The 17,097-nt window shown below is 50.3% G+C and overlaps 5 protein-coding genes across 5 annotated transcripts; 4 read left to right on the top strand and 1 right to left on the bottom strand.

Moving 5' to 3' along the window:
- Positions 1–2,619: 2,619 nt before the first annotated feature.
- Positions 2,620–3,559, top strand: CCOS01_07219 (uncharacterized protein; the record flags this gene model as incomplete). The annotated part of the gene is made up of 3 exons (XM_060455386.1): positions 2,620–2,632; positions 3,023–3,245; positions 3,430–3,559. The coding sequence occupies 3 exons, from the start codon at positions 2,620–2,622 to the stop codon at positions 3,557–3,559; spliced, it is 366 nt and encodes a 121-aa protein (XP_060313278.1).
- A 1,051-nt stretch (positions 3,560–4,610) lies between these two features.
- Positions 4,611–5,075, top strand: CCOS01_07218 (uncharacterized protein; the record flags this gene model as incomplete). Its single annotated transcript, XM_060455385.1, has 1 exon — positions 4,611–5,075. One exon carries the CDS (start codon positions 4,611–4,613, stop codon positions 5,073–5,075), a length of 465 nt encoding a protein of 154 aa, XP_060313277.1.
- A 4,122-nt stretch (positions 5,076–9,197) lies between these two features.
- CCOS01_07217 (uncharacterized protein) lies at positions 9,198–9,653 on the bottom strand (the record flags this gene model as incomplete). Its single annotated transcript, XM_060455384.1, has 3 exons — positions 9,198–9,344; positions 9,404–9,542; positions 9,601–9,653. The coding sequence occupies 3 exons, from the start codon at positions 9,651–9,653 to the stop codon at positions 9,198–9,200; spliced, it is 339 nt and encodes a 112-aa protein (XP_060313276.1).
- A 1,703-nt stretch (positions 9,654–11,356) lies between these two features.
- CCOS01_07216 (uncharacterized protein) lies at positions 11,357–12,058 on the top strand (the record flags this gene model as incomplete). The annotated part of the gene is made up of 1 exon (XM_060455383.1): positions 11,357–12,058. The coding sequence occupies one exon, from the start codon at positions 11,357–11,359 to the stop codon at positions 12,056–12,058; it is 702 nt and encodes a 233-aa protein (XP_060313275.1).
- A 2,723-nt stretch (positions 12,059–14,781) lies between these two features.
- On the top strand, positions 14,782–16,410 carry CCOS01_07215 (uncharacterized protein; the record flags this gene model as incomplete). Its single annotated transcript, XM_060455382.1, has 3 exons — positions 14,782–15,606; positions 15,659–16,033; positions 16,087–16,410. The coding sequence occupies 3 exons, from the start codon at positions 14,782–14,784 to the stop codon at positions 16,408–16,410; spliced, it is 1,524 nt and encodes a 507-aa protein (XP_060313274.1).
- Between the last annotated feature and the right edge of the window lie 687 nt (positions 16,411–17,097).

The raw sequence follows: 17,097 nt of genomic DNA, 5'->3' as shown, positions 1-17,097 counted from the left end.
CATCCAGCGTCGACTGAGCTCCTCCCTTATCCGGAATCATCGTGAAAGCCGTTGGTGTTGACCGTTGTATCCAGGGATCCGCCTGCGAATACCACTTTCCTTTTAAGAGTAGCCTTAAGGTATGGCGCTATCCGCGCGGGCTAAACATAAGTGCCGGGAAAGCTTAGCACTGCGGGGACTCGGCCGGCGGATAAGCAAAATGCTGCGCTGGTGTTGGTTGGTTACTTGGCACCACGCCGCCAAGGCAGGGGTTTGCAGATGATTGCAGACTTGACATGGTGGTGTGTAGGCAAAGCCGAGGCCTGGGGGGATGCCATGGGTCCAATCGTTTATGGGATCGATAAGTCTGAATGCTTGACATATCTCGGACTCAAGGCACACTTCGAGCGTAGCGTAACGTCTCCGCCATTCGGGAACTGGATGACGGGATGGCGATTTCGCCGTACGCGACTGTGCCGCAACGGCTGCCGCTCGGGTATCCGGCACATCACCTGCTCCACTTTGCGGGAATACCCCCAAAGAGGAATGAGGATTCGAAGGACCGACTGATCACAAGATTAGAGAGCTGGAACGAACGATAGACAATCCGCGTTTTCATATGAAGAGACGTCCGGCTGCCGTCGGTGGAAAATCATTTCCGTATCCAAAAACTCGCATACTTCTTGGGCAAGACTGCCTATCTCTCCTTAGCTGTTGTCAGATCAGTTGTACTTTAAGTCTGCAACGGTGAACGAAAAGACTCGTCGATATTCGCGATATCCGAAACTTGTCAGTTCCTTTATTCAGGAGATATACAAGGTTGAATATTCACACCAGCACGTCCTTCTTTTCGCGTGACGACAACTGAACTAAGGTACCTTAGTAGGATTCTTTCCAGTACGGACCTTGACCACACCCACAAGCCTGCATGTGGCTGGAAGAGAGACTTCGATCCCTAGAATTGCTTCGAACAACCAAGTGGCCGTGCTGATGAACATATTTTAGTAAGTTAACGGAAGAAATATTCCGAAAGCTTTCACACGTACTGCAGCATGCTTCGCTGACTGCAAACCATCCATCTGTCTACTCGGTGTCAACGGGCATCACTCCTAGCGCTTGGATCAACAGAAGAAATATTTCTGCAACTTGGATTCTCCTCGCTTCTTTGAATAGTTGTTTATGCTTACTTAGTTGTATGATGCTATGTGCTCAGTCATCTTTTGTGACATGACAAGGAGCGACAGGGTGTATCCTCTTCAATACTTGAAAGGAGGGGGTCCGGCGAGACGAAGCCTACATAGACTTTCGATCTTACAGAAATTCAAACCCCCATGAGAGACACCCGCATTTCCATATCCTTCTTTACACCATCATTGCTAGGATGTGCTTTGTTGCAGGACTCTTGAAAATTCAAGATGGGACAAGAGACCGAAAGCTACATACATTTGAGGATTTCAAGCTCAGCCGGAAGACTGACATCACTTTGACCTTGATACTTGATCTACGGAGCCGGTTCCGTATTAGTACTTGATTCTCTTCCTATTCGCAATGGGCATCGGTTTTGCTCTCACATGGAAGTACTCGAATACGTGCAATGCTTTAGCTCACTAGATATATCAGATGTACTATAATTTCACGGTTTTGACTACATTGTGAAACCTTCAGTACTCTGTGACGGGGTTCTGGCGTACTCCTAGGATCCTAATCTGGTCCCCATACCTTGAATGCAAAGACTGTAAATCTGTTTTCTATCTCAGAACGCAATTCATTGTCAGATCTCAAGAGGGGACTGATCCAGTCCACAAAACCATTTGCTTAAGCTTATCGAACCCAAGTACGGCTGCTTATATATCCTATTCAATGAATCGTACGAGATAAAACTATGATTTCGGCGCCGGAGCCTGCTAACATCATGTGCAATCTTGCGGCTCAGTGATGACATATCGTCAATATATACGACATCAGACACGCTTGACAACCTCATGATCGTGCTTGGACATGCAAGTTCGCAGATCATCATCGAAAATGGATATATAAGTCCTATAATTACTTGGCTCTGCTTCGCAAGTCTTACAGCGCTCGTGAATCAAGCTGGTGCAGAGGACAAGAGTGGGTAGTTGATCACCCAGGTGATCCTTGCATGGTGTCTCCTGCCGATATCTTAGAGAAAAACCACAAGGCAAATGTGACAGAGAATTTCAAGCTTCTTAATGATGATGAATACCTGGACTAAGTCCCCTCCTTCTTCGAAGGTCAAGTTTGGACATGTCGTCTGCCAGTCTCTTTCCTGCCTGGTCGACGGGTTTGTCACGAAGCGATTGGGGGAAGACAAGGTTCAACCTTTCGCGAGCTTTGGAAGGAGTGCGGGAAGTCCCCTCGTCAAGTGCAAATGATAAATGATGTGGGAAGGAGATGAAAGACCAAGTGCTTTTGGGAGGTGCACACTGCGGTTCCTACAGTAATGACCTCTCGTGGTTCGCCCAGTAACGCAGGAAGTTCTCAACGGGAGGATAGGCTGAGACCGAGCCCTCCTTCTCTTCTTGTCCAGTGATGTAGACTGCCCCTTATCAAGGCATCGTGTGGCAGGCGGCTTCATTGACTATGGCGATGGGCAATGAAGAAGCCACGATCATAGTCTTCATGACCGAGGGAAGTTTGCCAACGGCCAAGGCTTGCAGAAAGAACATGTACCGACGAATATATTGAAGATTGGGCAATTGCGATGCTCGTAGTGATGCTAAAAGTCTCATTGAGGAGGCACGATGTTCCCAACTCGGCAGGGGACGTTTGCCGTTACATGCTCAATTATCCTCCGTTGCCTGTCCTCGATTGTGCATTTCATTGAAAAGGCAGCAGCATAGGAAAGGCTCTTCCCTTTGATGCATCACGCTAGATGCTCCGACCAATCCATTTAATTCCACAACCGTCCATTTCCATTCATCTCTTCTTTTCTTCTTCTTCATCCGCATCAATCCATTACGATCGTTACTCAGCAGCGTTCGAGATGCATCCTTACCTTCACAGCGCTTTTCTTACCTCTTAGCCCGCCTTCGTGGCGAGGCCCTCCACCGGATTGCCGGATTCACGCGGGCCGGGATCGCCTTCCTTCGGGATGCCAGTGGACACGAGTTGGAGAGTTCGGGGCTCGAAGACCAGGTCACACTCCGGTTTGCGATATACCTCCCAGTCTTCCTCATCGCGCTGCTTGCAATCGCATTGGTGGACGCACTGCTCTCAGTCACCCGACGTGAAATCGAGCGCGTGATGTAAGTCTTATCGGCTTAATTTTGTCATCAAATCTCGTCTTTCCCGACAATTTTTGGACCTTTTCTCTTTTGAGCTCCTGGTATTACAATACCTCCAGGATGCTGTGGCCTATCTTTCCGAGTTCTAGGACTCCTGGGACTCTCCTTTTTGTCTCCTCAGCTCCTGGTATTACAATACCTCCAGGATAAATGTGGCCTATCTTGTTGGGCTCCGGGGGTTCAAGGGCTGTTCTTACATATACCAATGGGTTTGGACAGCCCGACACAACTTTTGTAGGTATTTCCCCCTTCGTATCTCTCCACAGTGGCTTTGACTAACTTCTTGCATGTGAGCATCATGGCTTCCATGATCCCTCACAGGGCATACCAAGAACTGCTTTTGCATCTGGGAGATGGGATTGACAACGATGATGGATTTGCTCCACGCCCATGCATCCGCCCGACCCCCCGTGTCTCCTGTATCGGCCAACATACAATGACAGTGGTGAAGGGGCCCTGTCACACAGCTTAGGGTTGCCGTAGATAGTGTGAGTACCTTCGTGCTTCTGGTCGTAGAATCCAGATCCTCTTAGCATTTCTGTCAGAGTCCGTCCTTTGCCACTATCTTGATGCGATAATGGTGGTCTTTGGTTTCCCTTCCGCTTCTTGATTTCGATGCTGATCTATGATTCTGGCACTGCATTCCACAAGCTGTCCACATTGACACTTGCTTGGGCAGGCAACCTCACACAGCCATCCGCTCCTATCTCTCTTGCCATCAAGTGCCTGCTTGTCATCGGACGTTCTTACTTCATGAACCACAACGGAATTCCACGTTCAGAAGCTGTGAATGCCATGAGTGCCTAGCAGGAGTACATCGGGGAGTCTCAACCCGTGTCTTGCCGTGATGAGAACAATCCTAGCAGGACCAACCCCGTCGGCCTTATCTCTGCTGCCTGTTCACGGCTTACGTCTTTCCGCAGCCGGCAAGTCCAATGTCAGGATTCACTCGACATTAGGTATGTACCCATCCACAGCCGGATGGCCGTTCTTCCGAGCATACCACAAAGGTGTCCGTAAAGGTGAGTGATTCAGTGGACGACCTAAGTTCGAGTTCCGGAGTGCTTTGAGCAAACTTTGAAGTTAACATTTCTTATCTCCGATGCATCTGCAGCATCGTATACCTAAGAGACACGCCTGGAAGATAAGTGTGACTCTCCGTCCTCTTGGTCACCATTCACCAGACCCTTCAGTCACCCACATCATCACTACCATTCTTCTGAATTCCCGCCCGGTCTTTGATCTTAACCCAAAATCACACGTCATACTCCTGGATTCGTCGAGCTCGTAGAGGAATCCCCCCGATAAACTCAGAAGTCCTTCAAGATGGCCGACGACGCTTGGATGGCTGAATTGGATGATTATATCATGTTAAGCGTCGAGTCCGACTCATGGGTCAACGGAGGCTTCTACTACATCTTCGATGTCGCCCTCCGTAAACTACTCAGGTACTTGTTTTTACCTTACAAGACAAGCTTCGTACGATGCCTTCAACAAATCCAAACCGCGCTGTGGCTACCGGACAGCATACGAATCACAAGCGACGTCGGAGACGGTATGACTGATAGCTTCTGCGTGGGGGGCATCGCGTGTCTATTTATCATCAGCTTTATCTTCTTCATGCTGTTAGCAATGTCCACATGCATCAAGGACTCCCGCGTCACTATCTCAGAAGCATTCTTTGCCCTTGAAATTTGCTTGGGATTGTGGTGGGTATGGGGCATCATGGAACGCTGGATGTTGGAAGTCGGCCAAGGGGATGTCCGGATGAGGCATCATTTCTGGAGATAGACAGGAAATTCTCCAGGGCCGAGTACGAGAGACGTGAGATCACACAGGGAGAATCCTAAGTGTTTGGGAGCTTCAGGAGACCAAGGTCTCTATATTCGAAAGTCTTTTGGTATCAGTACGCGTACTCTCGGCCGTATCCACCGCGGCGTACCAGGATTCATCGCATACTACACATATGCAATGTCGAACCACTACCAAGCAAAGCTGCATTCGCAGAAGCGCGGCGGATGCACCAACAAGTTCCGAGTCATCGACTCAACGCGATTACGGGCTTTCTTCTGATCGCCCTTATCCACGATGCGAGGTTTCAAGTCTGCCCACAATGAGAAGGCCGGCGCCCTCCACCAAACCACAATGCACCAACAATATCAACCAACGCCCAAATCGATTACACAGACACAGCTTCGGACTGAGCAGGAGTTATCAGAAGTAGCCTTGATAATACAAATTAAGAAATAACATTTTATTTTCAACTTGTAACACCGTGATATTCAATGAAAATATGAAACCGGCTAAAACAAGGCGTGCTGATGTATGATGCGTGCTAATGTGGAGGGACAAATGAGCCGGTGTTGTTGCTTAAATAATCAACATTGGTGGTCTGCTTAAGAGCATAGCATAGTCAAGATACTAGGAGCGGTGTCTATCACATTTATGGTCTCTTTGGTGCTCCGGCTTGGTTTGGCCCCTCCTTTCCGGTCAGTTCAAATTCAGCGAACCACTACCCACAAGCCCAAGGACGATTATCTAATGAGATAATGCCATTGTAAGATCAAATGGTTCTACAGTATACAGTCACCTGACACAGAATTAACGATGACGTCGCACCAGATTCCTTTTGTTTTGCCAGAGCCTGTGGCGAGCATAGAGCCGATCATCGTGAGCCAAAAGCTTCTAGGGTGTTGTAGGGACTGAAAATACTCACAAGCTACAGCCAAATCACATCAATAAACAAGCTTAGGGGTTTTTGGGTCTACCGAGTCAAGACCATACAGACCCTAATATCGAGAACGCTGATATCAAATGTCATCCCGGACTCACCTTGCCTGTGTCAAACCACGGCGCTTGTGAACTTGTATCGCAGAACTCCTCCATCGCTGTTGATTTCTTTTCTCCATCATCTTCATTCAAATTATGCCGTCGCCTGGACGACTTGACTCGTCATCTTCCTTGTCAAAATCCTTGTCACAACTTGAAGAGGTCTTGAGGTCAAGCCTCCCAGAGTCATAGGCCATGGAGAACCTTACGTTCAGACTTGTGTGTCAAAGCCGAATCAAAACACGGCATCAAGGTAATCTGCAGCAAGACACGATACCCTTCGAGCCTCACGAGAATGTCCTTGGGATCCATGGAAAGACTTTCGCTCTGATTCCTGGAAGTTGCGATGAGATGATGTTGAATCACTGGGAACCTTGATGAAACAGTGTTAACAACCATGAATGCACCATCGAGTGGGAAAGTGCGATAATATATATCCGTGCCTAGCTTTGTCGATCTCAAGATGGTAGAGTCATGTCCGCAAGTCAGCGTGGGGTGTTCGTCTCATTTTCGACGTTCCACGATATCATCCCGCATAACGCGCTTGATATGGCTTGAGCCATGATCGCAAGCTATCAAGTTACTGGCGTGACCTGCGTGAAGCCTTCCAATAGTTCTAAGATTGATGAACTCTGGGCAGAAGTATTGGTTAGTCTCTCACCCAATAGAACTGCGTTAAGACTGACTCAAAACACGCGATAAACAAGTTGAGACCGAGAATCTCGCACTTCAATATAATCTCGGATTTGTAGTCTGGTGACGGCGAATGATCGCATAGCGGAGCGCCTTAGTGAGTTGATCGGCGATTGACTTTCGTCCATGACGCTGGTTAGATGGCGATGTGATGATTCTACTGGAGCCTTCAGCTGATCTGTTCCACAATTGCAAGGGCCAAAACTTGGCTCAGATAGAACAGAGGTAATCTCAACTTTGAGAACTAATACCTATGAATCCCCTGTATCTCATGTAGTATAGGAGGAACATCCCAAGGATAAGAACATATTGACCCATAAAGGTGCTCGTGTTCAATTCTGCCCGTCATTGAAACCGATAGTAGACTTCTGCCTCCGAGTCCTCCTCCGCGTCAGCACCGGCCAAATGGTCGGGCTCACCGAGTCAGTTTGTCTGCCCACAGCGGGTCAGACTGTTCGGGTCCAGACAGCGACCGATCGGCCGAATATACACGTGCGCGGCCCCAGAATTTCTGAGTTGCGGACGCGTGACTCCGCCCGAAAGTAAAAAAGAGGGAAATCCTCGATGTGGACAACATTTCCGCATTACGAGTAATGTCAACACGTTTTCACGTTTTCGGCGCATTGTCCACCACCCGTTCCTTGCGGCCAGCAGCAACCACGTCTATCCTTGGTCAAGACGGAAATGTGAAGGAGGCATTGACTTGTGCCTAGCAGAAAAAGATAGGGATGAAGAGATGGAGAAAGGGAGAAAATGCATAGACCAATGCTTGCTTGCGCATCGTACAATGCGAATAAACATATGTATGGCTATAGCATGACACATAACTTCGTACTCATATCGACATCACCACCCTGATGGTCAAAAATAGCAGAACGCCCACCTTCAGAGTATGCAAGACAACGATCATCCAGCAAACATCATTCCGCGGTATCCGAGCACAAAGAGAATAGACAGATGGCAATCAATGATGTGATAAATATGATCGAATAAGAGCGGGCACGTGTTGGGATGCCAAGAAAGGGGATTCTTCATTGAGGAAGTTCAGGGGCGTGACGTTGCAGGCCAGAAATAAATCTGGAACGTTAGACTTGTTGACTGTGCAGGAGAGAACCAGGACTCTTGCAGGTTTTCTGGTTGCTGGAGAGTCATGTCAAGGTAGACCCCAGTCACGGCCACGCAGTCCCACGAAGAGTCCCACGAGGGCCCATGTCGTCTCCATCATCCCCCATCCCGAATCGGGCGCGGATGCTACCGAATTTGTCCCCTTAATTAGAGTTTGGCCAAAAGCATGCTGGGACTTCCACGCCAGTTGACGTGCTGCTCATCACGACATTTGTTCTAGAATCGCATTGGTTCCGGCGTGTCAACCTTCCCATTTTCTCACGAATAGGCAACGAAGAAAGCCATCATCCACATTTTCAATTTACACAATTGCACCGCAATCCGGATTTGACCGAGTACAGATGAGAGTCTGGTATCTCAACGTATCTGAAGAAGCGAGCAATCCTTACCTCGATACCTGGCTATTGGTGCGGGTCGTTTTGTCGTTTGACGATAGCGTGGTCTGAAGCGAGCTGCTAAGGTGGATGGTTGCAAGCGGTATGTCGAAAATAGAGGCGCAGGTCATCGGCAGCCCCGCGAGCGGAATGTCACGGTATCAGTTCAGATACACGAGTCCAACAATGCGAGCTAGGCTCTGGTAGGGCTTTCTTCAAGCAGCTGGGAGAGCCTGTGACTCTGGACGAAGCGTACTGCGGTCTCTGACCATCAGTCTTAGCTGGGAAGTGCACAAGGCAACCTAAGTATGTGCCGAATGATGGCAATTATGTTGTAAGATTTTTGCTATAGCTATATGTCCCCAGATCGAAATCTACTGTCCGTCATTGTTATGTGACTGAAGGCTCAAGTTTTGCGGTTTGTTTGCACTTTCATTCGATACCAAAAAAAAAGAAATGTATATCGAATAACTGAAATATGTGGAAGGTGGACTTCGAGGTAATTGCAAAACATAGCAGATCTATTTGTTTGATTTATGAAAGATGCTCAGCGAGCGACGATCATATTTAGGACTCGCAATGCCACACATCTATAGGTATTGATACGAAACACCAGCAACGCCTCGAATTTCGTGAAAAACTAAACGGACCAAAATTCCCACTACCGATGTTGTAAAGCCACCTCCCCAGATCAAGGCAGCCTCTTGTGTTTCATTCTCCTCGTAGGCACCACGATCCAGAGAGCCGGCTAAGGATGGTGGGTGTGGAGTGCATGATGAATGGGCTGTTTTCATCCAGCCTTATGAACAGGCTGGCCTTGCTAGTGTTAAGGAGGAGAGGATGGCTTTCCCGAATCTTTGGGCCCCCCAGGATATCTCTAAGCGAGAGCCGCTTAGCAGCGGCCGCGAACGTCGTCGGGGTTGGCCTTGCAGTACAGACCCTTGCCGTCAGCGCAGTCGAAGCCAGTGCTGGCGATCTCGCGGCAAGCAGCCTCCCACTCCTTACCGGCGAGCTGGTCGCTGGCGGAGTTCTGGACGCACTATTTGACTGAAGTCAGTACCACAGTCTTTCTGAATGTGTTGAGTGGGGTAAACTTACACGTCCAGTCTCGGTGTTGTAGGTACCCTTGCCCCACTGGTAGTTCTTGGAGGCGTAAAGCTCGCAAGCCTTGGTGGTGATGCGCCAGTTGTAGCTGTCACCGTTGTCACAGGCGCAGTTGTCGTGAAGATCGGCAGAACTAGTCCGGTGTTAGTAGGAAGCTCCAAAGTATCGAAGGTAGCAAGACTGAGACTTACGCAACCGAGAGGAGGACGAAGAGAGAAGCAACCTTGGCGATGGAGAACTGCATTTTGGCGGTTTGGGTGGGTTGTTTGTTGGGTAGTTGGTAAGGTAGTGACTGTAACAGAGATGTTTGTGAAAAGAATGAACGGAGTTGGTAGATTACTGGATCTGGACCGAAGAAAAGAATGTGTGGAGTTTGATGAGGATGGAGATAAACTTCATGATATCGGGGAGGAACCTATGGAGGTTTATATCCACGGTCGCAACATCGAAGGTAATTTACAACGAGTCACGGCCTTGCCATGTTTCCCAATAGACAATCTATCGCATTCGGATAACCAAGGTCATGCTCTGACCAACACGTTCGGCAAAGAGACAAGGACCATCATCCATGATCCCACTGTCAGGCAGGCCGAAGTCCCACATCCGCGCGCCTTTGTCGGCGCGCGCTCGTCTCCAAGTTCCGTCGGACTCGTGGCCCGCAATAGGAGTTTGATCATCATTGAGGAGCGGACTCACCGTGTGGATGAATGTGACCTCTGGGCGCCCCTCAAGGCGGTGCAGCAATCCAGCAGGGCTCTTTCTGTAGACCATCCGTCATCAAACTTAATGTGTGTTCTAAAGAGGAAACTCCCAGGGTTAACCTCAGCCCTTTGGAGCTTGAACGTCTTTGAGTCCTTGCTAGCTGGGCTGATTGAGTTCAAGTGTGGCCATCTGCGTCTAACACGGGCATCTTGGCAGTAGGGTGGACTCTATGGGGTTTCTACAGGGGAGAAGACGCGCATGAGCAAATAATCTCCAGCCGCCTTCTGCATTAGGCTATGTAGGGGGTTATGGATGGCGTTGCATGAAACGGTGAGTCGGGACCACTTGCGGTTGTTGACTGACTCGTAGCCGCTCCCGCGAGTCCAATGGATCAGATGACTACGCGATACAACCCCAGAGCCGCACATTACTCCATGCGCACAACACCATCCGCTACCCGGATCCGGCGTCTACCATCTCAATGTGAAACTGCTACGCCCTACCTTTGCCTTGTTGGTGTTCGTCCCATTTTCCAACATTAGCCCAGGCCATCTGATATCCAATTCTCTTAGCCTCTTTGCCCAGCATCCCATCCGCGCGCTCTCCCCCACAACGGTACCTCACCGATCGCCGCCCTGCCACGATCCGAGTCAGCGCATGGTCGTACTGTCGCTGGGCCTGCTTCAGTCATATTGTTCAGGTTGATGATAACAAGTCCTCTCAAATGGGATTTTGATTATGTCGAACCTATCGAGCCCTGACCGGCTGGCCCGATCACCACGCTCTGGTGTCATGGTGGTCATGCCGGCAGCCCCGTAGGGATTCTTGGCAACGAGATCCATTCCAACCCCTTCGGCCTGGCGAGCGCGCGCATGTGCGCTTCCCCGTGAATGCCATGGAGAGTCATGGACATGGGCGGGCGGCTTGACAGACGCAGAAGCCGTCTTGCGAACATCCGAGAGCGAAAGTCCAAAGTCTAAGTTGGTAACTGGGGAACATTGTATCATCCACAAGCTTAAACATCTTGACACCAACATTGTATAAGAACACCTTCTTCCCACCCAGAGATTCGGAATATCTTCTACTTGCATCATCAGTCTATTCTCCAATACACTTCCTTCCCCACATTCTTTTCTCAACGAGTCACTCAGCAACTCTTCAGTCTTTACTTTCCAAAGTCGCTCTTTTGCAAAGAACAACCACCCACTTTCCACTCTTTTCAACCAACTACCAACAACCATCAAGATGCGTTTCTCCGTTCTTACCGCTGCCGGCCTCATTGGCGCTGCTGTCGCCGCTCCGGCTCCTGGCCCCGCTCCCCTCAACTTCGACGATGTCATCGTTGTTGGTGAGGACGGCACCCACACTGTCATGAAGGCTTCCGAGTACGACGCTCTTGAGCGCCGTGCCGCCCTTCCCGTTGCTCCCGCCCCCGCCCTCGGCGACGTTCTCTCCCGCCGCGGCTGCAAAGAGTCCACCGAAGTCCAGGTCCTGACCGACGAGGAATTCCTCAACTGGGACATTGCTGTCTCCCCCGTCGTCACTGCTGCTGGCAACGACGTCGCCGTCTCTGTCGACAGCGGCTACTCCCTGGCCAACTCCGTTTCCGTCACCGCTGGTCTCTCCACCACCATTGCCAAGATTGCCCTCGGCGTCTCTCTGTCCGTCAGCTACGCAAGGACCTGGACCACCACCCAGTCCCAGAACCTCCGTTTCACCGTCCCCGACGGCCAGTACGGCCTCGTCGTCTCCCAGCCCAACGTCCGCCGCGTCACTGGCAACATCTTCTCTGGATGCACCGACAGCCCCACCGTCGATGCCTTCACGTCCGACAGCTACGCTGACCAGTCCTACGGCAACCTTGCCTGGGTCAAGGGTGTCATCCGCCTTTGCAACAGCACCACCTACCCCGTCCCTTACTGCATCGGCCAGGGTGAGCACAAATAAGTGGCTCGTAACATTGCCACGGCTCAGCCCGCTGCCACCAACGCTCGTGCGGCCATCGATACCCCTAGGACCTGCCGAGAAACCATCTGCCAACTTTGCGAGAGAGCCCATCAAATCTCAGGGACGTCTGGAACGGATAGGAGTTTTGGAGGTCTTCTCTTAGAACCACCGAGGATACGCACGATATAATGCCAATACACCCTTGTCCTTGATACCACATCCCGTACATCTTCTTTGCGAGTTATGCTTGTTCTTTGTCTTGTTTTGTGTATAGAACTGGGAATAGAATTATGGATAGATCTCATTCAAGCGTTTAAGTTACTTAAGCATCACTGGATACCGTTAAAAGTGAGACCCGTGAATAATGTTGGTTGTATTACGGAGTGTTACCTCACAACTTGCACGCGACGATGCGACATTGCTTGCGGGTCTTTTATCGAATCCATTCCCCTAACCTACCAAGGCTGAGACTGTAACCGTATTCGCATACGCTGAGGATATCCGTACGGGTAGGGACCCTTCGTCGTGGGTTCTCAGGTGAAGCCTCAAGCGGTCGAGACTTGGACTTCGCCTTTGAATCTGGGGCTATCCCGAGCAGCGTCACTGAATCATGACAGACAATCACATGAAGATGACTTGAAATATTTCGACCATGTGCCGAGCTCCGACGATTAATGTTCCTTGCGTACAAGCTTTGTGACTTTGACAGGTTGTCTGACTCTTCCTAGCGGTGAATGAAAGCTGACAGTGCTGGGGTCAGTGTCCAGAAGTTTGGGTCGCTAAAAGTGAAGTCATCTCCACTAGATTTGGGCAGAAGTTCCTGTTTGTCACGACGAGCATTCGGTATTCGTATAGGAAACTGGAGAACCCCACGTTCGGGTCAAAATGAGGTGGTCCAGTGATTAGACGTTCCCTTGCCATGATGTCGGCCGGAATTATTCTCGCGCCTGTGGGAGGGCTGGCACGCGCGGCACATGCAAGGTACGTGCTACCTTCTGTCCCTCAATCTTGGTCTGGTTCCATTGGGCACGCTTTCATCCAGGACAGCCAAAGGGGGGAGTGGGATGCCTCTAGGGCTACGGAGTCAAGGGTCCTGCGTCTAGTGGATCTGCTGGGGTTGGTGTCATCGACCTTCCCCTTTCAAGCACCACATCCGACACCAACTGGGACGCGTCTCCGATGGAAAAGCCTCGATCAAAAATGGTCGCTGCAACCTCACTGTTGTTCGCCGAACATGTTATAAATCACGACAGCCTCACACCTTTTCAAAGAGCATCCTCGGCTTCTTTCCAGCCTTCTAACCATCTACTTTCATACAATGAAGTTGAATTAGTCAAGCTGACCACACAGCGCTGATCTGTTGTGAGGCCGAGTCAGTTATTCCCCGCCCGCGGGCACCAACGGGGGTAGCATTGGCCACCAAGAGTCCAATGCAAACGCTGAATAAGCTCACGGAAAATAATACAGTTTAATGAAGAACGTCTTACCGCGGGAGATGTCGCACGCGCTGTCAAAAGTCAAAACATTGTCCTCTTCACACGTGTACGGCGCCCGCCGGATGCAAGTGATCGGCGGAGGAGAAACTGCCACGACTCAAGGAACTTCATGAAAGGGACCTTTTTTCTGCCTCTTGGTCCGGCCCGCTGCCGGGCCCGAATCTGTCAAAACATCTCGGCCGGACTTTCCGAAGCCCGGACCAAGCTACCGGTTACTTGTTCGGCTTTTCGCCGAAATTTCTGTGCTTTGGGTCCCCGCTTTCCTTTTTCTGAGGCAATCCCGACCGGACGATCCGGAATGCCGTCGTCCGCTTTCACATTTTCCAATGCGAAGAAGAATTCATGATAAGAGTGATAGAACATAGAGAGAAAGTATCCGCGCTCGAAGCGCAAATGTCATTCCAAGTGAAGTTCGAAATGCAGAACAGTAAATCATGCCGTATTCGTGCCGACTTTTGACGGCGAAATATGAGGATTCGCAATGAGCACAGGGGGTCAAGAATTGTCACGATTTCGGCTACGTATCAGTAGTCATGTCGAGAGTAGAACTATGTGAGGCCAACATCACACGTATGGAAATGACTGTGATACAAAGCCGATGATACGTGTTTATCCCGATTGACGCAGATTGAGTCACGTGATCCTCCACGTGATGCTGTATGACAAAGAAGAAGAAGTTCACGAAATATCTCGACATCGTTATGCATACACGCCGATTGGAGTACCAATGTCTTGTGATCAGTGGCAATGGACGCAGTCTTGGTCTTAATGCAGATGTTTCAAACAATGAAGATCACCGATTGCACTCTGCTGGATCACCCCAAGCGAAAGCACATAATGCTCAATGACTGGGATTTGGGTTTCACCATTTTTAAGAAATTGAATCAAGGTTTGAGTTGAAATAAAATAGGCAGCGCTATTAAATCATACTTCTTGGCCCGCAAATACGTCTAATTGAATGTAATTACACCTGAAAGAACAGAATCAAGTACTCGAAGCTCTTCATCATCTATGAGCATGGCTGTTATCATCTCACGCACGTGATGAAGTTCCTTGACGGGCGCAGAAGTGATCGACGGGTGAGATGACATGCGCCCAACTACTGCGGGGTCGTAACCACCACCGGCTTTGACTTCCCAACTACACACTGCATCAGCGAGTTGTATTGCTACTTCGACAGAATTACCTTGAGTCCTGTGACAAGTAGTCATTTTCCAACGCGTCAACATGCCGCATTTTGCGAAACTGATGCCGAACTACGTGACGGCGACCATCGCCCTATCGTTTGGAGGTTTCCTTAATGGCTATGACACAGGCACCATCGGCTCAGCAGTACACATGGAACAGTTCACGATAACATTCGGACATCTTTCCGCGACCGTTCGAGGGATCACAGTTTCAATGATTTTATTGACGGGTATCATCCCCTCACTGCTCGCCGGTCGGCTGGCAGATAAGTACGGACGACTGCGTATCATATCACCCGGCGCCGCGCTCTTCGCCCTTGGCGGAATCCTACAAACGACATCTTTTAGCTTGAGCCAATTTATCCTAGGTCGTGCAGTCAGCGGCGTTGGCCAGGGCATTTTCCTCGGCAACATCGCCGTCTATCTCGCAGAGATAGCTCCCTCCCGCCGGAGAGGTCGACTGGCCGCTTTGCCGCAATTCATGTCAACTCTCGGGATCTGTATCGGATACTTCTCTTGCTACACAACCAGCTCGATTGAAGACAGCACCGCGTGGCGTCTCCCGTACGTGGTTCAGATCTCAGTATCCATCATGCTTGCTCTTGTCTGCCGAGTTCTACCTGAGTCACCACGATGGCTACTGCTTTGGGGCACGACGCAAGAGGCGGTGACGGCTCTTGAGTTGCTTGACTTCGACATGGACGAGGCTCGGCGAGACTTTCTCAACACACCGCAAGAACAGCCTAGTCTTTCCACGAGGCAGAACTTTCTTTTGCCTTTCCGTGGGCCGTACCGGTCGCGGACTTTGTTGGCGCTCTTTATCCTATCGATGATCCAATTATCAGGGATCGATGCAATCACCTATGTATGATACCCTAGTTGTTCTATATCTCTGACAAAGAGACTGACCAAGATAGTACGCGCCCGCATTGTTCGACCAGGCTGGCATCTCACAGTCCAACTCCTCGCTGATCGCATCAGGGGTTTCCTCCATCACGATGCTGGTCGTGTCTATCCCGGCTTCTATCCTAGCCGATAAATGGGGAAGACGAACATCGGCAATCAGCGGTGGCATAATCCTTTCTGGACTTATGATGCTTATGGGAAGTCTTTACGCAGCTGGGGCGGTGGGACCTACAGGAGCTGCTCGTTGGGTTGTCGTAATCTCAGTCTTCGCATTCGGCATGGCCTACTGCGCCACCTGGAATGTCGTCGGAAAGATCTACGCCAGCGAGATTCTACCTGGCAACACCAGAGCCGCAGGAAACTCGATTGGCATGGCGTCTTCATTTGTGAGTGCTGCTCTTCTTCTTCAGTTTCGACGTTACTGACATGGCGTACTTAGTTCACAAACTGGCTAGTGGCTCTCATCACTCCGATCCTGTTATCTGCTTCAGCGTATGGCGCCTACTTCCTCTTCGGGGGCCTGACTGTCATCACGGCGATTGTTCTGACTGTGTTCATGCCCGAAACTCGCGGGCGATCACTTGAAAGTATACAAAGTGAGTTCAGGCGCCCGGTATTCACCAACTTGATGGGGTCGCTTTGTGCTCCGCGGGCTCGGCACCCAAACCCGGGACCCCAGGCAAACTCCGACGAGCCAATCGAGCTGCGCCCCCAGGCCTCAGAACCGTCAACGGCTGCGGTATCCTCAAGCGTTGCGGCTTGAACCCTCCAGCCAGATAACCATTGCAGAGGCGAGATAGGGTACGGGGTACAGTGTCCGACCGCGGCTCAATGGGCTGTCGCATTCACAGGCAAAGTCTCAACATAACGCCGTGAATCCATTTGAGAGCACAAGTAGGGAAGATATGAGACTGAAGATACTCGCACAGTGGGCGCTATCGCCCATCCCACCGGGAAAGATAAAACACAATCGCTCATCTTGAATAAGATTCGCCACAATGAAACCCTTCGTAGACCAATTTACCTTATCTAGCCCACCAATCGCCGTGAAAGCAATTGCTCAATACCAACTCACGAATGGAGTAGTAAGCACAATAAGGCAATGCTCGTGTTTCGCACACACAGTCCAATTGAAATAAGGTTCCTCAGAGGCACTGAACCCTCGGTGATAAGGCCAGAGTTATCCGTTCCCGCGGGTGCCAAGAAGCTGAACGAGGAAGGTGGATCAGCACTGAGCCGGGATCCAGCACGCGATCAATTAACAGTTAATGTCAAACTCCCTTACCATAGGCCGTCCCGTGATCTGTCAAGCACGCGACCGAGTCGCGTCGGCATGGGTTATGATAAATACCTAGGGGTGGTTCATCTCATCTCGCGTGATCAGGTCTTTGGTCGTTCATTATCACATCTTGGCAACGGCATTGCGACCTCAATCCAGGCACGCAGTGCC

Source organism: Colletotrichum costaricense, assembly GCF_030867565.1.
Source record: "Colletotrichum costaricense strain IMI 309622 chromosome Unknown Scaffold_7.1, whole genome shotgun sequence".
Taxonomy (NCBI): Eukaryota; Fungi; Ascomycota; class Sordariomycetes; order Glomerellales; family Glomerellaceae; genus Colletotrichum; species Colletotrichum costaricense.
This window is presented reverse-complemented; position numbering and strand designations above follow the sequence as displayed.